The 22,841-nt window shown below is 37.9% G+C and overlaps 1 protein-coding gene across 1 annotated transcript in view; it reads left to right on the top strand.

The window, feature by feature from the left end:
- The window catches only part of LOC108717439 (M-protein, striated muscle), a 146,592-nt gene that overhangs the window by 45,490 nt on the left and 78,261 nt on the right, over positions 1-22,841 (top strand). The window contains exons 6-7 of the mRNA XM_018264690.2: positions 5,156-5,248; positions 19,865-19,953. Of these exons, the coding sequence (XP_018120179.1) occupies positions 5,156-5,248; positions 19,865-19,953 (182 nt within the window). The remainder of the gene's footprint in view (positions 1-5,155; positions 5,249-19,864; positions 19,954-22,841) is intronic.

Here is a 22,841-nt window from a genome sequence, read left to right as displayed (position 1 = left end):
TTGGCTCATGTGACCTTACATGTGGTTTGTATGTGTACACAGTGAATCTTACGATCTCAGGGGGCGGCCCTTATTTTTTAAAATGGCAATTTTCTATTTATGATTACCCAATGGCACATACTACTAAAAAAGTATATTATTATGATAATGGTTCATTTACATGAAGCAGGGTTTTACACATGAGCTGTTTTACTCAGTATCTTTTAATAGAGACCTACATTGTTTGGGGGGTATAGTTTTCCTTTAAGTTTCTTTTTAGTCCACCAGAAATAAAAAAAACGTTTTGCAATTACTTTCTATTTTTGATTGTTTTCTTAATATTGCAATGTAAAGTTTTATTTTACACCTTCTAAAGCAGCTCTGGGAGGTGGGGTCGCCGACTCTTTAACTGTTTTTAAATTGCTACATTTAGTTGATACATTTTTTATTTTTGGCCCTGTTAAGCTGAATCCCCGAGTTTCATTAAAGGCAGCTGTTAGAATTAATACAACAGTTGCTAATACTCCACAGATGCTGCTGAGATATTTACCAGCTAATGTAGCAAATTGTAAAAGTTCAGAATCTGCTCCTGGATCACTGAGCTGCCAGACTGAAACACCAGAGGCAGGAACATTAAACTTTAAACTTCAATTTTGGAAAAATGATAAAAATTGGAAAGAAATTTGAAAAAAAAGGTCTTTATTTCTGTTGAACAATCTGAAAACAACTCAACTAAGTATTTGGAAGGTGAACTCCTTTAAAAATATGTGCATGACCATTCGGATCTCATGAATGTATACTACAGTAGGTACTTCAACCAACAGGTACTTCTTATGCACAGTATAGAGGTTTAACCAGACAGAACTATATGGGAAAGAATAAAAGCATTAAACTGAAGTTTCATAGTTCTGCTGTATACACGAAATTAAAAAAAAAATATAGTACTTACCTTGCAACTAGTATTTACTAACATGCCTCCAATTACTACTTATAGCACAGTGCCTAAGCTTCAAATTATCAATACTTTAAAGGAAAACTATACCCCCCAAACAATATAGGCCTCTATAAAAAGATATCGCATAAAACAGCTCATATGTAAAATTCTGCTTTATGTAAACAAACCATTTTCATAATAATATACTGGGTAATCATAGATAGAAAATTGCCATTTTAAAAAATAAGGGCCGCCCCCTGAGATCGTACGATTCACTGTGCACACAAACATACCAACAAAAAACATACTTGATAGGTCACATGAGCCAATTAACAGACAGAGTTCTGTCTTTTGCTTCCACACTTCTTCCTGTTACAGTTAGGGGCATATTTATCAAGGGTCAAATATCGAATTGAAAAAACATTGAGATTCAAATTCAAAAAGACCAACCGAAATGAAGTCAAAGTTTTTTTTGTCCAAATAGGTCCATTTTTGATTGAATAGGTCTCTATTCCACTGAATCGAACGAATCGAAGGAATTCGATTCGAAGTTTTTCCCAAGAAAAACTTAAATATTTCAAAGTTCACCAATTGACTACAATAGGTTCTAGGAGGTCCCCCATGTGTTGCTTAAGTGTTCATTTTGGGGGTATAGTTTTCCTTTAAATATATTTCTCCTTCTATCATGATTTATAGAAAGCCCCATCATGCTTCCGATCAACTGTAATGGATAAATAATATATGGGGCCCTAGGCTAGATCCACATAGGATCCCTTTCTGAGCTACTGATGGGTCTTGATTTGTGCAGATCCAGGCACACATGCACCCAGGCTCTCTATACTGGGTTGGGTTCTGTGTGCACCATTGATGTCGCTGGATCTGCACCAAACTGGGTGCACGCATGGGCCTTGCCTGCTTTCTCCTCCCGAGTTAGGTGCTCCCGACTGCAAATAAAAAGAAATATTAAAAGTAAATAGAAATGGGCCCCTAATCACACTAGGCATCTAGGCTATATCTTAATCAAATGGGATTATGTGTGCAAGAACTTTAATATGAAGTGCTTGCACTTGCATCTGGGCATTAATAAATGGCAGCTTGTGTTTCATTTGTAATGTGTTATTTATGGGGAGAACCCTACTGATGAATTGGGCGCGCTGACCCTTTAAAAATTTTGATGGAAAGTGTGGAAATGAAGGTGGATTTTCTTCAATGTAAATAAACTTTCATTTTTTATATTTCAAATTACCTGTATCTCATAAAAGGTAAATTATTTTGACACAGTTAATATATAATTTTTACATCTTACATTTAACGCTCAGTAGTTTAAGTATGAAGGAGACAGCCAGCAGGTATTGTATTTACCATCCATGAAATAGACTTACTTTAATAAAATGTTTGATTAGAACACTTGGATCAATCATTAGCTTGGGCAGTATTGCATAACTTAATTTTCAAACCCGTCATTTTTCAATAGCTAAAGTTGTTTTAATTTAACTTTATTCTCCAAATTAATTTCCTGTTTAATTTGTTTTTTTTTTCCAAATTTGCATAGGTTAAAATAAAATGAGTTTTTTTAAATCCCATAGAACCACTATAATAGCTCCAAAACCTGTAAAAAGTAATGTAGCCTTTGACAGCATAACGTGTGTCGTGGTGCTTTAGGAATACTGTACATAAACTGGTTTATTATTAGCTGTGCATGAGTGCGCCTTACCTGAATAGGATGAAAAGGGACAGTAACATATCACATAGAGATGCTTAACTGTTAAAGTAGATATGTTCTATTTTTATAATTTGGCTTGTCTTTTATCTACTGTAGTACCCCTTAAAGGAGTGGTTCACCTTGAAGTTAACTTTCAGTATGTTATAGAATGGCCTTTTCCTAGCAACTTTGCAATTGGTTTTCATTATGTTTCATCATAGTTTTTAAATCATTTACCTTCTTCTGACTTTTTCTGTCTTTCAAATTGGGGTTACTGAGCGCAGCTGTAAAAAGCCATTTCTCTTTGAGGCTAAAGATGTATTGCTATTGTTATTTAGTTCTATGCAGGCCCTCTCCTATTTATATTGCTGTCTCTCTTCCAAATCACTGCCTGGTTGCTCGGCTCAATAACACCCTAGCGACCAGATAGCTGGTGAACTTCCAAAAAGGGGGAGCTGCTAAACAAAAAGCCAAATAACTGAAAAACCATACAATATAAAAAAAAAATTAAGACGAATTGCAAATAGAATATCAATATCTACATCATTATAAAAGTTAATTCAAATGTGAACAACCCCTTTAAATAAGCAGTAAACCATGGGCCTTACTTAAAGTTAACTTAAAGTTGAACCACTCCATTAAGATATTGGCATGCTGCCAAAATCAGTTTTAAGGAATAGTTCAGTGTAAAAATAAAAACTGGGAAAGTAGATAGGCTGTGCAAAATAAAAAATGTTTCTAATATAGTTAGTTATCCAAAAATGTAATGTATAAAGGCTGGAGTGACTGGATGTCTAACATAATAGAACAGAACACTACTTCCTGCTTTTCAGCTCTCTAACTCTGAGTTAGTCAGTGACTTTAAAGGGGGTTTCCATCATTGAGCTAACTTTTAGTATGATGTAGACATTTTGCAATTGGTCTTCATTTTTTAATTTTTGTGTTTTTTGAGTTATTTAGCTTTTCATTCAGCAGCTCTCCAGTTTACAATGTCAGCAATCTGGTTGCTAATGTCCAATTTACCTTAGCAACCATGCACTGATTTGAATAAGAGACTGGTATATGAATAGGAGAAGGCTCGAATAGAAAGATGAGTATTAAAAAGTAGCAATAACAATACATTTGTGCAGAGCATTTGTTTTTAGATGGGGTCAGTGACCCCCATTTGAAAGCTGGTAAGAGTCAGAGGAAGGAGGCAAATAATTCAAAATCTATGAAAAATAAATAATGAAGAGCAATTGAAAAGTTGCTTAGAATTTGCAATTCTATAATATACTTAAAGTTAACCTAAAAGTGAACCACCTCTTTAAGGACATGGGACATAACATAACTAACATGGACATAATAACATGGGACATGGGACATAACTGTTCAGTGAGTTTGCAATTGATCCTTAGCATTCAGCTCAGATTCAAAAGCAACAGATATGACCCATGTGGCCCCCCTCAAGTCTCTGATTGGTTACTGCCTGGTAACCAATAAATGGAAACCAAGAGAGCTGCAAAGCAGGAAGTAGTGTTCTGGCTATTATGTTACCTATCCACTCACTCCAGCCTTTATAGATAACATTTTTTATTTTGCACATCTATTTACCCAGTTTTTATTTTTACGCTGAACAATTACTTTAAATGGCAACAGGATTGTTCAGAAAAAATTCGACCCACCACCAGTGATCTTCTCTAACATAGAGAGATTACTGTGCAATGTTGGCTTGCTGATATTAAATTAATCAGACTCCAGGAGCTCGAGCATCAGGTGTTTGGTGAAAGAAAAAAATATGTTTAAAGCATCAGCTAACAGGGAGATGGTTGTACAATGAGCAGAATAGAATCCTGGAGATCCTCTGGATAGCTGGATAGCTGGAAAAAAAGATTTACTGGTTTGAACAACTCCCAGAAGGCTTTTATCCATAATATAATGAGATATCATGGGACTTTAGGGAAGGTTTCAAGACTTCTAGGCTTTAGTGGTGCTGTTCTGCTGGACTCTGTGGATAACGAATCTGCTCTAAAAGTGTTTAGGGGAAGTTCACATTTATATGTATAATGTGGTATATTCTACAAAGACATTGCCTTTAGCCCTAAGGTATAGTAAAAAAAGAAGTTTAGGAGGGATTTAATCAAGTATTAGTATTTTTTTTTACTGAGAAGAAACAATAAATGATGTTTTCAGACAAAGCACAGTTCGGGCAACTGAGCTCTAACACCCCCTTCCAAAGTATGTTGCTTGACTCCTCAAAGCAGCCTGACATTCGGGCTGACTCGTCTGGTTTGATAAACATGATGACAGTCAGGGATAAAATTCAAACTGCTGGGACTCTCCAGTTAGAATCTAGTCAAATCTGCTGCTAATTATCTGTTTCTGACCAGATTTTCTCAGATTTTTGAATGCCTTTCTTTCTTGTTGTATCCTTAAGAAGAAAGGATAATGATAAGATGTTTTTAATTAATTTTAACACACTAATATATCTTGAAAAATAACATTCACAGAATATTTGTAAGGAAGTACTAATCAGTATATTTATTTTTCATCCCTGCAAGGTTTAAGAATGAATCCTTGGTTATTCCAGCTAGTGAACCAGGAAAATACAGAATTGAAAGCAAATATGGAGTGAATAGTCTGGAAATATACAGGTAAACTCTTTTATACTATGACCTAATAAAATATATATATATTTGTCATATTATTTTATTTTGGTATTTGCTTTATAAATTTACATTAACACATGAGAATTCAAATGTCACGTGCAGAGGTCATTCTGATTGTAGCTATTTTACTGACATCAAAAGCAAGTTTCATGGTTTACCCAAAAGCTAAATGATAATTTTGTATGGAAACTATTGCACTTTCTGTTATTATCAAAGTGTAGTGCCCATTTGAGACATACGGACTCTATCAATGGTGTGTCCATTTGAGGCATATGTTGATTATACAGCTATTTTAATTATTCTTAACAGTGTACAGTGCTGTATTTATAACCTTAGGTCACTTCCCACCACTCACAAACTGTGCATGTGCATAATGGCACTTCCTGCTGGACATGATGCCACATCCGACCAGATGTGCTACTATCCTTCACCCCCACCACTGCCGTTGATTTAAAGGAGACGGAAAGCTACCGAAGCAATATATTGGCAATAGACTATATTTGTTGGGCAGAATGCTTTACCATAATTAAGTACGGTAAATAGCTCTAGAAGCTCTCTCTGTTTGTTTAGTATAGCAGCTGCCATATTAGCTTGGTGTGACATCACTTCCTACCGGAATCTCTCCCTGCTCACTCATAGCTCTGGGCTCAGATTACAGCAGGGAGGGGAGGAGGGAGGAGAAAATGGAGGGGGAGAGAGGAGCAAACTGAGCATGCACAAGCCCTAGCCCTGCAGGTTTATGCTGAAAACAGGAAGTCTGTTAGAGAAGCCCATGTGTACACAATAGAAATAAAGAAATGTGATGTTTCTTTTGACAGAGGACACAGAGCAGCATTACTTTGAGGGTTTACTGGTGTATGTATATAGACCTTTCTAATAAAGCTTACTTAATTTTAGCCCTTCCTTCTCCTCTAAACAGCAATTTTAAATCATGTTTGAATCATAAAGGTAAACTCTTTCACATATGATACTGGCATCCAAAGGCTGCCCCCCCCAATGCTGCTGCTCTAGGCCGAGGCTCTCAGGTATTAATATATACTTGTAGGCAGGTGTCCTGTGAATAACTGGTAGACCGCCAGTTATTAAAAACAAAGAAAATTATTTTATTACTCTTCCACACCATACGTCAATCCAAATTACCCCAACAGGCAATTCTTCAAACATTCAGCATTTGGCCATCTATCGTCCAGGACACTTGCTTCCTTGTTACTTACAGTATTTTCAGGTTTTAACTTCTAATACCAATGGGCCGCACTTGTTCCACCGCCCTCGACCTGTCCTCTGCAACCCGACGCTCCTCGTTGTCGCCCCCTTGCTATTCAAGACAGGACTTTCACGGTGGCCACAGTCCCATAGCCCTCTCTTCTACTATCCTGTTTCCTGTTTCATATCACTTCATCCCAAACTGGTAGAGGATCTACCAGAAGGCTAGTTTGACTTATTCCTGGTTGGGGCTCTTAACTGCCCTTACTATCTTTTCCTAACTGTCTTGTACACCTAGTGCACACTATAACAGAACTTTCCTAACTCTGGCTAAGCCTACTACTTACTTCAGGGCTGGGCTCTTCTTTCCTTCAGCAGGTGTTCTTCACTGGATCACGCCCACCTACGAACTGCCCCTATCTACCTTCTTGCCTCTATTTATACTGTTTTTTTCCCATTAGCTCTAGTGGCTGGGGTAGAAATTACATTATTAAATAACTAAAAAGACATCATTATATAACTAATAAGAACCTACTGCCCTCTTGTGGCCAAACCCTGTAAATACACCTTTAAAACATAATTTATATCATTCAAAACCCATATATACATATAAAAGGCATTTCCACATTTACAGACATTGCACTTTTCACATTACATCATTTTTATCCACCTTACATACTTGTCAGTATAACCTGAAAAAAACCAAGTTATATGCAGTTATAAAGCTTAACTGTGAACTCAAAGAATGTATTATAGGCTTATACCCTAAGCCTTGTTGGGTTGGTGTTCTGGGTTTGATTCTTACCATGACACTCTTTCATAAAATTGAATGTTCTGTCTGTTTCTTCCATACTCCAAAAACATACAGACTCATACAGGTTAACTGACTCTTGATAAAAACGACCATGGTGTGTGAAAGTGATTAAAGTGCTAATAAAGAAACTCTAACAGTATGGAACAACTGGTACAGATCTTCTTTGCAGATTATTTTACTGCCTGTTTGCCTAACTAGAATTGGTGCAGTGAAGTCCTGGCAGCGAGACGATTTTATCTGTACAATCTGCAGGAAAGCACCCAGGATGGAGTGCCTGTATAGGGTGCAAGACACAAATGGTTGCACTTATGGGTTAAGTTGATTATATAATATTTTTTGCAATTGTCACCTTATTTATTTTCATCATAAATAAGGCTGTAGGAATCCCTATGATCGTAGGTGTGAACATTGTATATTTGTATGTTACTTGGTTGTTAGTGAACTCTGACACATCCTTTTCACACCGTAAAGTTATATGTGCAGTAAACCAATTATGTGTTCCCCATCTGTTTTGGCTGTGTGTCAACACAACACGTTACAGGAAGTATTGAGTTTCCTTCACAGTTGTCCATCCAATAATGTTATTTTTTACTTGACCACTTTTCCCCACTCATAAAACCCCATATCGATAACAAGAAAAGCATTCTTTATTATGGTAACCCCTTGTTAAACATGCCCCAATGGTGAGCTGTTTAAACTATGCTGCAATAAATAAGATATTTATATTTAATATGACACTTATGATATTATTATTATTATTATTATTATTATTAAAATGTATTTATATAGCGCCAACATATTGCGTAGCACTGTAAAGTAAATGTGATTATACAACTAAATCACATGAATTATATACATAGAACATATGGAGTTACATACATCACAATCGATACCGGTACAAAAAGGTGAGGAAGGCCCTATGCATATGCATACACTCTAAAGGGAAGGGAGTAATACACAAGGTGTGGGAGTGGGCAAGATCGAATTAAGTGGGTGAGAAATGTGGTACTGTATGTGGTGTTGCATTTGGTAGTTAAGCAGAGTGAGGGTAGGCTTCTCGAAAGAAGTGCGTTTTAAGAGATTTCTTTAAAGCAGAAAGGTTGGGAGAAAGTCGGACAGACCGTGGGAGAGAGTTCCAGAGGAGGGGTGCAGCCCTTGCAAAGTCTTGAATGCGAGCATGTGAGGAGGTAATGAGAGAAGAGTTGAGTAGCAGGTCAGTAGAGGAGCGTAGTAAGCGGTTGGGTGAGTATATAGAGATGAGTTCAGAGATGTAGGGTGGGGCAGAGTTATGAAGTGCTTTGAAAGTCAGTATCATTAATTTGAATTTGATTCTGAAAGGTAGCGGAAGCCAGTGCAGGGATTGACAGAATGGCGAGGCAGAGGAGGAGCGGTTGCTGAGGTATATGAGCCTTGCAGCAGTGTTCATTATGGACTGGAGAGGTGACAGTCTCTGAAGGGGAAGGCCAATTAAAAGAGAGTTACAGTAGTCTAGACGTGATATGATGAGAGAGTGAATAAGGATTTTGGCAGCATCTTGGGTGATAAATGAAAATGTTCCTTAGGTGAAAGTGACATGATTTAATAAGTGACTGGATATGAGGAGTGAATGACAAGGCAGAATCTAGGATAACCCCAAGGCACCGGGCCTGGGGAGAGGGGATGATAGTGGAATTGTTAACTATGAAGGATACTTCCGGGATGTTACTGGTGTTAGTTGGAGGAAAGAGAACCATTTCAGTTTTAGAGAGGTTTAATTTAAGGTAGCGTTGCGACATCCAGGTAGAGATAGCGGATAGATAGATGATAGTTCCTTAGTTCAATAGAGAGACATGAGGAAGCATACCTTATCAACTTTGGTCAGGAGATGTTTTTTTTTGGTTTTTAAAAGTTTTTATTGGTGATAATCAGTTATGTTACAAGAATTAGTGGTAAAGATATGATCTTGCACTTTTCTACATAAGCATAATAATAAATATACATTGATTTAAACAATTCCTATGTCTAGTGTTTAATTTTTGAGGTAGGCAATGTAAAATTGGAATGAAAACGGTACCAGCCAGGGTCTCTTTCATATGTCTGGCCTGCAATTTGCATAGTTTCTAGTCCGAGTCTGTGTTACATTACAGAAGGCAGGATCAATCAAAGATGAGAATGACTGGGATTTTCCCAGTTGTCCATTATTATCAGGAGATGTTTTACTTGTTACAGCCAGATGCAGTAAAATTTACATTTCAAAGTGAATCATATACAGTTGCACTGAAAATCTTCAGTTCCCACTTTCTGTCAACATCAAATGACATGTACACCTAATTCTTTTGATGCAAGTTTGTTGTGTCTATTCCCTCAAGCCAATGCCTGTGATTTACAAGAGAAGGTGGGACAGACAGGACAGCACCAAGCACAGCTATGTAAAGCGTGCCTCCTGATGCAAGTGCCTTTACTGAATGGAATTCCTTTGTGCAACTGATGCCAGAATACTTGTGCTGCTGCAACTGCATTAAAAGGTCATAAAGGAGCCCTTTTGAGTATTTTGCTTTTAAAGCTTCTCACTACAGAGTTTATTTATGACCATAAGCACAGATGTGTTTACACTAAGTTGCCTGCAGTCAGTTGCACAAAAAGTCCCCACTCATTAGGTACTTGTGTCAACATACTTTTTAGCATTTTTGTATCTTTTTGCTCTGCAACACTGCCTTCCTCTTGTTCTGAAATGTGTCGATTGACTCAGGGAAGCCTGGAACTACTGCCACCTCTGAACCATATGGTAGCTCCAGGGTCCCCACTTCAGCCTGCACTAATCTTCTCAGTGCAGATGCACCAAAAAGAATAGGGCACACACATTGGTCTCATGCATAACTCCAGAAATGACATAATCTCGAGCAATTATGTCCAATTTGCACCAAAGTGCAAGCATAACATGACATTTGCATCCAAAATTAACCTTTCACACTGCGTTATGGTTAGTAAAGGAACCCTTGTGCCTTCTCATCTTCAGATCATGCTACAAGGGCAGCTAATAGTACATGAATACATCATAGTATATACACATAATAGTATAGCGTGTGTGTGTATATATATATATATATATATATATATATTAAAAGTCATAGGGAGCGCACGACCACATGTCCACGTATACCTTGTAGTAAATATGCATCAAGCAACGGCACTCCTAGGAATTTTGACAACACAGCAACGATATGAAGCAAAAGTGGAGGTTTAATAAATCCTACGTTTCGGTTCCTAACCAGAAACTTTGTCACCTTTCCCTGACGAAGGTTCCGGTTAGGAACCGAAACGTAGGATTTATTAAACCTCCACTTTTGCTTCATATCGTTGCTGTGTTGTCAAATTCCTAGGAGTGCCGTCGCTTGATGTATATATATATATATATATATATATATATATATATATATATATATATTGAATGTTAAAAGTCAACGAGGAGTTCCATGACCATTTAAAAGTACAAGGCCGAATACCAACCATGGAACGCAGAGATTACTTCTGATAACCCTAATAGTTTCCAACAAGGGGTACTTTATTTATTATAATACAGAAGTCTTAGTGAGTCATGTGACAAAAATGCCATGAATATTCTGTAAATTTTATTCTTAAAACTGTGCTTAGTGATGTCATCAGTTAATGCCTTTAAAGTGTATTTTTGATGTGCTTACCCTTCTGCGCAGGTCCAGTCCACGGAGTTCACAGGCACCTTCTTCTTCCACGCGATCTTCTTTCTGCTTTGACCGGCGTTTTGGCGCATGCGCAGTAGGAGCATTTCGCCAGTATGGATGTACTGCGCATGCGCCAAAAGTCATAAAGTTTTCCGATTTCACTTCGTGACTTTTGGCGCATATGCAGTAGATCGTACCGGCGAAATGCTCGTACTGCGCATGCGCCGGTCAAAGCAGGAAGAAGATGGCGTCGGTGAACTCCGTAGAACTCCGTAGACTGGACCTGCGCAGAAGGGTAAGTAACAAGTTAGGGGCATTTGCCCAGTGGGACGGGTAGGCCAGGGGGGAGGAGGGAGGGTGGGCAACACACGGGAGGGGGGGAGGGTTTTTGCGCCGAATAGGTTTCCTTCTCCTTTAAGAGTGGCTTGGATGATTTCATGGACAGACATAATATCAAAGGCTATTGTGATACAAAGCTCTATAGTTAGTATAGGTATGGGTATATAGAATTTATGTAAAAGTAGGGAGGGGTGTGTGTATGGATGCTGGGTTTTCATTTGGAGGGGTTGAACTTGATCGACTTTGTCTTTTTTCAACCCAATTTAACTATGTTACTATCAGTTATAATTGGTGCCCAGTGATAATTGAAAAATGTATATTATTATAAATAATGCACCCCCTGTTGTAAAATATGAGACTTTTAGAAGTCACCGTGGAGATCCATAACAAAAAAGAACCCTTGTCTGAAGTAAATAACTAGGATCACTTGGCACCCCCCACCATTGTTTCTAACTTTCTTTCTAAGTCACATGTTTTATGTAACTTTATTTTACAGTATGTTTTTCTTTTTAGCAGGATGTAAGTGGGGAGTACGTTTCTGTTTTACCAGATTATCAAATTACACTGTTCTGTGTCAGACAGTATGCACCAGTTTGCCAATGGGTTTTTAAACACTTTGAGTAAAATTGTGCCAAAACTCACTATTGCACTGCATAGTATGTAACTGAAATAGATTTGAAAAAACAAAAACAATTTGTTCAGGTAAAAAAATGCTTTGAGAACATGGTATCCTCTAATTTCTGCATCTTCAGCTGTTCGTGTCAAATTGCTGAGCTGTAGGCTATCTGATCTTTGGATTCTTAAAACAGCCTGAATTTCTTGGCTGGCATCTTGACTGTACTTTAATGTTAGTGAACTTTTCCCTGTGGCATTTGTCTGTATGAATATACTGGGTGTTCATATTAGCTGAAATGGAAAATACTTAGGGTGCCATGATGAGAACATCACTTTTAATTCTGCTTTAAGTAGTTGCAGCAATTGGCTTTGTCACCGACCCTTATATGTTTCTGTTCCTGTGCTACAGTATGTTTGGATAGAAAGTAGGGTAGACTTGAAACCATGTAGCACATAGCATTGTATACTGACTACTTAGCTAATGCTGAATTGACAGGGATTGTGTTTTTGTAGCAGCAATAGTTATAATGTCAAGCTACAGAATAGTATTTGTTCAGACATAGGGGCCATGCATATTTACCAAATGATTACAATAGTTGCTATTATATAAAATCTAACAGCCCATTGAAAGAGAGTATCTTCAACTGCTCAAAGCAGTCAAATATATTCAGATAAATGCTGACACCTGACAGTGAGATACTGTAGGGGGCATATTTATCAAGGGTCGAATTTCGAATTTAAAAAAACCAACCGAAATTACGTTTTTTTTTTTGGCAGAATAGGTCAGTTTTCGATCGAATAGGTCCATATTTGGCCAAATTCGAATCGTACTAATCAAAGTAATATCGCATTTGATCGAATTCGAATCAAAGTTTTTCCGAAAAAAAACTTTGATTTTTCAAAGTCCACCAACTGACTCCCCATAGGCTTAAACAGCCTAATTCGGCAGATTTTAGATGGCGAATGGTCGAAGTTGAATTTTTAAAGAGGCAGTACATCGATATTCGAATTTTCAAATTCTCCGGACTATTGGGAATTTGGACTATTCCTTAGTCGAAGTACACAAAAAATAGCTTGAAATTCGAATTTTTTGAATTCGAAAATTCACCTCTACCTTTGATAAATCTGCCCCTAAGTGTTGATACATAAGAAAAAATCGAACTCCTGTACAACCTTTCTGGATTCCCCAGTTTGATCCATGACGTATCTGTTTCTAGAGTTCCGTACTTTGGAAGTTATTTTCCATAAGAAAAAAAAGTTAGAATTTCTTTTAAAGTTTCATTAACACAATAAAAATGATTATGACTTCTCCTTGTCACTTTAAATAGAATTTTATTTTGAAATCCAGTTGTGAAAAACGGTTACTAAGATCTATGTGCTTTGTTGGAACACACAGAGCTGAAATATACTCGCTGTAATCTAGCAAATTATCACATCCAGAGGCTTGCTTTCCAGTACATATTAGCTAATGATTAGTTGTTATGGTTTAAGACATGAAAAAACTAAATACATGTTATTAGATTCTCCCTTAAATTACATTTAAAAACAATAAAACAGCAATATTTAAGAGTGCTATAGGATGCTTTATAGATGCCAAGCTCTGTACACAATATATACTACAGGTATAGGATCCGTTATCCGGAAACCCGTTATCCAGAAAGCTCAGAGTTATGGAAAACTGTCTCCCATTTTATCCAAATAATCCAAATTTCACAAAAATGATTTCCTTTTTAGCTGTAATAATAAAACAGTAGCTTGTACTTGTTCCAAACTAAGATATAGTTAATCCCCATTGGAAGCAAAACCAGCCTATTGGGTTTATTTAATGTTTTCTAGTAGACTTAAGGTATGAAGATCCAAATTACGGAAGATTCTTTATACGGAAAGCCCCAGGTCCCGAACATTCTGGATAACAGGTCCCATACCTGTATTACTGTATCTTCTCTGTTGTATGTTGGTTGTTAAGTTACGGGTTTAGGTTCTAAAAATGGTTATGGGGTTGCCATAATTTCCACAATACAGTATAATAACACTACCTTTTGCTATGCACAGTAAAATCTAATAGCTAATTCTGGGTGACAGATAATCTTGGTTCCATAAAAAAATTAAAAAAACATCAATTTCACGTCTCCTCGTTTTTTTCAATTCTTTACTATAAGAAATTTTCAAGCCTTTTCCCTTACAAATGTACTTGCTCTGTTTCCAAACGAACAGCAGGCCCCACTGGATAGGAAAGTACATACTTGCTGAGGGGAATCCTGTCAAATTAGTACCAAGCCAGAAAGAGGTTTTATCACCTTATCTAGTTAAGTAGAGGTCAGGCTGCACACAAGCACATCAAAAATACACTGACACTTGCTGGATATGCACTAGATTTTCATTCTCATAGATGATTTGATTGGAAATTCTGTTAAATGGCTGTAACTTTCATATCAAACATAAAGCACAATACATTCCTCAAATGATTTAAAGTTAATATCATTTATATTTGCTGCTTTTCAGCAGGCTGAACTGTTTTTATCCACAGAGGTTAGCAAATCAGTTAAGGAAATCCGTAAATACTATTTTCCTTTACCAAAAGAGTTGAATAACAGTAGCAACTGTTTATTTACATTCTCTGCACTTCTGGCTTTGACTCTTGAAAGAGTGCTGCAAGGCAGCTGGTTAAAACTTGGAAGAAAAAAACCCCCAGAGTTTTAAAAGCAACTACATGGAGAAACAACTTTACAACCATTGGAAATGTTAAAAAATGTGGAATTCATACACATACATACACACTATGGGGCAAATTCACTAACCTCCGGAAATTCGCCAGTGACGACTTTGCTCACATCACCACACTTTGCCAGGCGAAAATTCGGCAGGACAGTGCTAATTCACTAAAATGCGAAGGGTGCCGAACGATGGCGAAGTTGCGCTAGCATTAATTCGGCCAGCAAAGCGAAGTTGCGCTAGCGTTGGCTAATTTGCATACGGCGAGAAGTTAAATTTCAATGGACGTATATGTTGCAGCAAATACATTACACTACACAAGCCCAGGGAACCTTAATAAAATAAAATAAAGTTGTTGTATTAGTTGTTAGGGATGTAGCGAACGTCGGAAAAAAAGTTCGCGAACATATTCGCGAACTTGCGCAAAAATGCGAGCGGTTCGCGAACGGTTCGCGAACCCCATAGACTTCAATGGGAAGGCGAACTTTAACATCTAGAAAAGACATTTCTGGCCAGAAAAATGATTTTAAAGTTGTTTAAAGGGTGCAACGACCTGGACAGTGGCATGCCAGAGGGGGATCAAGGGCAAAAATGTATCTGAAAAATCTGCCTGTGTGTGCTTGGAAGAGATAGTGTAGGGGGAGAGCTGTTAGTGATTTCAGGGACAGATGATAGTAAGTTTGCTGGCTAGTAATCTGCTTGATACTGCTCTGTATTGGAGGGACAGAAGTCTGCAGGGATTTGAGGGACATTTTAGCTTAGGTAGCTTTGCTGGCTAGTAATCTACTGTTCTCTTTAAACAACTGCCATACGTTGACCTTGTAGGCATTGTTTGGTGTTTTTTCTGGAGACGGTAATATTATGGATATTTAGACAGAATGGGAACAAGGTCACACAGCTCGATGGCGGGTTGAAGAAAACAGTGTGCAAATAATGCCTACAAGGCCAACGTATACACTACTACAGCGGTGGATACGGATTATGTAAAATATATTATGGCTGCTTGAAAAAAGTGACTCCGGTGTTTTTTCTGGAGACGGTAATATTATGGATATTTAGACAGAATGGGAACAAGGTCACACAGCTCGATGGCGGGTTGAAGAAAACAGTGTGCAAATAATGCCTACAAGGCCAACGTATACACTACTACAGCGGTGGATACGGATTACGTAAAATATATGAATGCTGCTTGAAAAAAGTGACTCCGGTGTTTTTTCTGGAGACGGTAATATTATGGATATTTAGACAGAATGGGAACAAGGTCACACAGCTCGATGGCGGGTTGAAGAAAACAGTGTGCAAATAATGCCTACAGGGCAAATAATGCCTAAAAGGTCAACTTATACACTACTACAGCGGTAGTAAAATAAAAAAAAGTAAAATAAAAAAAAAATGAATATTAAAAAAAAAAATTAAAGTTGGTGCTGCTGAACTACTAGGAGCAGCAGATTAGCACACCAGTCCCACTCCCCAACACTGCTAGACTAATAGCACTGGGCTCTTATAGTAGTAGTAGTAGTAGTAGTAGTAAAACAACAAAAAAATAAATAAAAGCAGTCCTTACAAGGACTACTGTTATTGCAGCAGTCAGCAGATGAGATCAGAAGCAGGACAGCTGCCCACTGCAGCTACATACAGAGCACTGCAGTAGAAGGTAGATTACTAGCCAGCAAAGCTACCTAAGCTAAAATGTCCCTCAAACCCCTGCAGACTTCTGTCCCTCCAATAACAGAGCAGTATCAAAACGATTACTAGCCAGCAAACTTTCAACTGTCCCTGAAATCACTAACAGGCAGCAGCTCTCTCCCTACACTATCTCTTCAGCACACACAGGCAGAGTGAAAAAACGCTGCAGGGCTTCGGTTTTTATAGGGAAGGGGAGTGGTCCAGGGGAGAGCTTCCTGATTGGCTGCCATGTACCTGCTGGTCTGGGGTGAGAGGGCAAAAAAAAGCGCCAACAATGGCGAACCCAAAATGGCGAACGTCGCGCGACGTTCGCGAACTTCCGGCGAGCGCGAACACCCGATGTTCGCGCGAACAAGTTCGCCGGCGAACAGTTCGCGACATCTCTATTAGTTGTTATATTACATATGAGGCCAGTGTATAGTTTATGTGCCATATGTAAGGAAATGTAGGGGGAAGCCGGTTACCCTAAAAAAAATTTACGATCTTTTGCAGCCTATCACCCTGAAAAACTGAAAAGTCGCCAGCGTTTTTTTGGAACTTTTCAAATTTTCAATTTTATTTTGAGGAACTCCTATCTACTCTATTGCACTTCGCCTGGTCTGAGGCGAAGGCAAGTTTGGCGCAAGAGGTAACGTTTATTAAAATCCGCATCTAAGTGAATTTGCGTAGTTACGTCCATTCGCCAGAGTGAAAATTCGTCTGGCGTTAGAGTGCGAAGTAGCGCTATAGTCTATCTCCTTCTCTAGCAAGTTACGCCACCGTTCGGTGAAGTCCCAAAATGACATCACGCTGTCATATTTTTGCCCAGCGTTAGTCACTTCGCCCTTTAGTAAATTTGCCCCTATGCATATTGGAAAGTAGCTGAAAATTGTGTTTTATTTAATTATGCATTCATTTTATTTGGGTGAAGATCCCCTTTAACAAGAAAAAAACTGGTTTAAAGAGGATATTTTAGAATATTTTATAAGTTTATGATTATTTTATTCTATCCAATACATTATAAAATATTTCTCTTTTTTGACCGGAGGAGGGTGAGTAACAATTGTTTAAGATGAGGGTGGCAGAGATCACCAGCTGTAACCCAATCTGATGTAGCTGGCTTAGGTATGTAGCAAGCTACTCAGAGAGGCTTTAGGGATAGTTGTCCGGCAGCAGGCAAGCCGTCCGGATATCTCTCCTCTATATGAAAGGAACTGTCTCTCCCTGTTGGCCAGTCTGCCAGTCTGATTTATGGTTGGCAAACAGAATGGGGGCTTGTTGGAGAATAAGATAGAAGTTAGAACTGAAATACATATTTGAGTATAAATACATGACAATGCTTTTTTGGATCGCAAATAGCAGACAATGCTGGTAAAAAACAGTGATTTGCCAGGCAAATATAAACGTTAAGAAACAAATGAATATTTCTTTGTGTTTTCTCTCTGGAATTATACTGTGTAACTTGTTGAAATCCATCTCCTCATGGGATTATGGAGAGAAGACAAGCATGGCAGCCAATGGAATGAACCAGTTGGTCTTCATTATTTATGGGCCTGATAGTGTTATACATTATTGCATGTCTGCCAGCTAGAACAAGTGCCAATTCTCATTAGCTGCAAGACCACATTTCATACCTATAAGAACATTTGGGAGGCTAAGCACTCTTGCTAACAACAGGACGTATATTATCACACGCTTTGGCACTTTGTTTCGACAGAAAAGAGACATTTTTATGGGCCCTATATTCTGAGACAACTGTAATAGTAAAAGTACTTTAGTTGTTTTTTTAAACACATTTAAATCATTAGGGAAATTTTCATTAAAGAGGATAAATGCATGTATTCATAAAATTCTCAAATATATAAATAAATGCGGCAAAAGCGAATATAAATATTTTTTTTGGAGAACTGTCCTATGAACACACGCCCTTATAATCAAACACAGAGACACATATATACACACTTTTCCTTTGACATTTATGAACGTCATGAATCATAATGTCAATTTGTTTTAGAACTGCAATGTATCGTTCCACCCTTACATGTCTGCCACCAAGTGGAGATTTTCAGTGTATTGTTATTTATCATTACTACTATACTGAACAATTGTATGATGAAAAAATAACCTGCAATAAAAGCATCACATTACCCTGCAATGCTAAATTCAATAGCGTGCACATGAGATCTATCTATAGTACGACATACAGTATTTGCAATTTTTTGCCATCCAGGGTAAACTAACACATATTGCTGTTGGTGTCTTCAGATATAACAAATATTTTCTAATGAGTTTATGCTATGTTTTTAGAACTTTTTTTCTTTTTTAAAAACTAATTTTACCTTTAATTGTTTTGGTGTTAAAGAATAGATGTGTCACTGCAAGACTCAATCAGTGATTTAGAGCTAAAACAAAACATGCAAGTAGCAGTGCCAAATTACCTTTTTATTGTTCGTAGAATTAGCAGAAGTAGTTTAGTCTGTTTTCAAGTGCAGAAGCCCAATATCTTAGTAAGAAATCTTAGAAAACTCATGGCTTTGCCTTTTCAGGTAAAATATACACTATAAGGGCAAAAGCATCCAAATGTATTGTTAGTCAAATGTATCTAAACACTCATTTAAAAATGACACACCTTCAATTGGAACACCTACCACTCATTGAACTGAACTGTTCAGAAGGAGAAGGAATACCTGTGGAACGAACTGGGTCTAAACCCCATTATTGCAAATACTCACTAATGCTCTTGTGAATGAGAGATTTGTGAATTTCTATTCGGATATGAGAATTTATATACAGGGATGTAAACTAAACTGACCAGTTATTTAGGGATGTCATAGGGACAAATCCATCCATTTTATATGCTTGCTGTTTCTATTAGGGATGCACCGAATCCACTTTTTTGGATTCGGCCGAACCCCCGAATCCTTCACGAAGGATTCGGCCGAATACCGAACCGAATCCGAACCCTAATTTGCATATACAAATTAGGGGTGGGAAGGGGAAAACATTTTTTACTTCCTTGTTTTCTGACAAAAAGTCACGCAATTTCCCTCCCTGCCCCTAATTTGCATATGCAAATTAGGATTCGGATTCGGTTCGGCCGGGCAGAAGGATTCGGCCAAATCCGAATCCTGCTGAAAAAGGCCGAATCCTGGCCGAATCCCGAACCGAATCCTGGATTCGGTGCATCCCTAGTTTCTATAAAGAGGAGTCAACACTTTAAAGATATAGATTTCTTGGTGTCTGTGCCTCTTAGGGAATTCAATTGTACCTCAGTAAATAATTCAAGTTCTGAAATGTACAAAATTATATAGTATAGTTTTTACCATGACTTGGTACGAACACCTCAAAACACAGACCAACATCATCAATCCTGAATGCACATTTCTGTGTCTATGCTAAGAACTCTGATTCACCATCCTAAACAAATTTAAGAATTAAACTATGTAGACTATGTAAAACAAAGATGTCCCTAATGCTACTTCTAGTTACACAACTAGATAACTGTTAATTGTACTGTTTAAGATACTGCCACTCTGATGATTCATAATAAATAACATACTTTTTTTCTTTTTCCAGAACTAACGTCAATGATACGGCTACTTATACTGCAGTAGCAACTAATGTACATGGCCAGTCCTCTACTAATGCTGCAGTCATTGTAAGAAGTAAGTTCATAATTTGTATATTATGACAGGGTACTTGTAATGCTGTCCAGTGAGTTACAGTGATATAGTCTGAAGATCAAATATTACTTTAAAGTGATTTCAAGTGAGATAACTACAGAGTAATGTACTTTATTTGTACAGTAACTATAACGACATTAATAGTAAAAAAAAAATTACCATCCCCTGATTCTGTTTGCAAATATTCTACCTTGATATTATTTTTTAAATTGGCTGTACAATTAAGGGGCACCTTTAATAAGCTCGAGTGAAGGATTCGATGGTACTTCGACCTTTGACTACGACTTCGACTTGAACGATTCAAACTAAAAATCGACTATTCGACCATTCGACCATTCGATAGTCGAAGTACTGTCTCTTTAAAAAAAACTTTGACTACATATTTTGCCACTTTAAACCTACCGAGCTACAATGTTAGCCTATGGGGACCTTCCCCATACGTTTTGTAAGCTTTTTCTGATCGAAGAAAAAACGTTCGATCGATCGATTAAAATCCTTCAAATCTAACGATTTAATTGTTCATCGAACGATTTTTTTATTACGATCGATCTAAGTATTTGCTGTAAATCCTTCGACTTCGATATTTGAAGTCGAAGGATATTTACTTAGTAAATGTGCCCCTTAATGTTCAATAAATAAGGGATGCACCGAATCCAGGATTCGGTTCGGGATTCGGACTTTTTCAGTTGGATTCGGATTCAGCCAAATCTTTCTGTCCGGACAAACCGAATCCATATCCTAATTTGCATATGCAAATTAGGGGCAGAGAGGGAAATCACGTGACTTTTTGTCACAAAACAAGGAAGTAAACAATGTTTTCCCCTTCCCACACCTAATTTGCATATGCAAAATTAGGATTCAGAATCAGTTCGGTATTCGGCCGAATCCTTTGTGAAGGATTTGGGGGTTCGGTCGAATCCAAAATAGTGGGTTCAGTGCATCCCTACAGTAAATGCAGTTGTTATCTTATGTCTGTTCATAGAGCTGGAAGGGTGTTAAAGATTTATATTACAGATCTACACATTAGAAAGCAGAGCCGGGCCATGCCAGTCAGGCACCCTAGGCAACCTGGCCAGCCGTGGTGCCGGTTGAACGTGAGCATGCGCGAATTATCGTACACATGTGCAAATTAACGCTCGGGCACAAACGTGGGTTACAGATCGCACAAATGCATGAATTACTGCTCGCGTGCACATGGAAGCGAAATAGAATAATTGGGAAAATACAACAGAGAGTCTGGGAGAGAGGGGACCAGACATGGGGTGGGCAACAGAGCAGGTACGTGCCTACTCTGCATACCCCTAGTTACGGCCCTGTTAGAAAGGTGTTATTTTGGATAGGAGAGTTGCAGGAGTTGTAGAAAGATAATGAGGTGGTTACAGTATGGCAGTATAAACCAACATACAGGGCTAGGTTTTGTTTAAGTATGATGATCACTGCAATACTAATATCATTATTCTTTATTTAGCCCTGACATATATATAATGTATTACTTCAGTAATCAGTTCCTGTTCCAGTAACATTACATTATCATGCTGCTACTGTCATCACTAGAGGTAACAGCATTAGGAAACACTACACTTGGGGGCCGATTCATCAATAGTCGAATATCGAGGGTTAATTAACCCTCGATATTCGACTGGGAACTAAAATCGTTCGACTTCGAATATCGAAGTCGAACGATTTTGCGCAAATCCTGCGATCGATCGATTACATCGATTACATCGATCGATCGAACGATTAAATCCTTCGAATCGAACGATTCGAAGGATTTGAATCCAACGATCGAAGGAAAATCCTTCGATCAAAAAATCACAGGCAAGCCTATGGGGACCTTCCCCATAGGCTAACATTGACTTCGGTAGGTTTTATCTACCGAAGTAGGCGGTCGAAGTATTTTTTAAAGAGACAGTACTTCGATTATCGAATGGTCGAATAGTCGAACGATTTTTACTTCGAATCGTTCGAATCGTTCGAATTCGAACGAATTTAACCAATTCGATGGTCGAAGTACCCAAAAAATACTTCGAAATTCGAAGTTTTTTACATTCGAATTCTTCACTCGAATTTTGTAAATCTGCCCCTTGATGTAGTAGAATAGTAATAATAAATACAATATAATGATTGCTACAGAAAAAAGACCAGAAAACACAGGTGGGCTTTAGATGTCCTAGGGGTCCATTACTTAAGTGCAGTAAATATGACTTTACGTTTCAGCATGTTATCGCTGCGAATATTTTTCTGCCAGAATATTCGCAGCTACTAAAGCTGGCCATATAAGCAAAGATCAGATCGTACGAATCGAGGAAGCGTACGATTTTTGGACCATGTGTTTCGAGTCCCGACATTTTTCGTCCGGCAGAGATCGGTCGTTTGGTCGATCGGACAGGTTAAAAGATTTCTGTTGGCTGCCGATAAAATCTCTGTATGTATTGCTAATCGTACGATTCACAGAGGGAGACTGTCACTAGTTTTGGTCGGACATAACTTTCGTACGATTGCTGTCAGGGGCAGAACATCGGCTGATCTGTTCTTTCCACTTTGTTTGATCTGAATGGTTAGTGGCAGGTTGGGAGATGGGGAAGTCTGATCATACGATGATTCGTACGATCGGATCTTTGCATCTATGGCCAGCTTAAGTTTACTAAACAATGATGCGCTCAGAAGTCACGAATCAGCATACGTTAGTGGTAATTTTAGCTAGTTGTGAATTTTCTGGTGACAAATTGTTTTATGGCGGTTATTATGGCAATTTTTACTGTGACATTTATGGCCAGAAATGCATCTTCAAACTTTACTGACTGATGATTATACCATCCAACAACATTACCACAGTAACATCAATCAAACATGTTTGCATCATATAAACC

Source organism: Xenopus laevis, chromosome 5S (genome assembly GCF_017654675.1).
Source record: "Xenopus laevis strain J_2021 chromosome 5S, Xenopus_laevis_v10.1, whole genome shotgun sequence".
In the NCBI taxonomy this organism is placed as follows: domain Eukaryota; kingdom Metazoa; phylum Chordata; class Amphibia; order Anura; family Pipidae; genus Xenopus; species Xenopus laevis.
The sequence above is the reverse complement of the archived record's forward strand: the minus strand, read 5'-3'. Positions and strand labels throughout refer to the sequence as shown.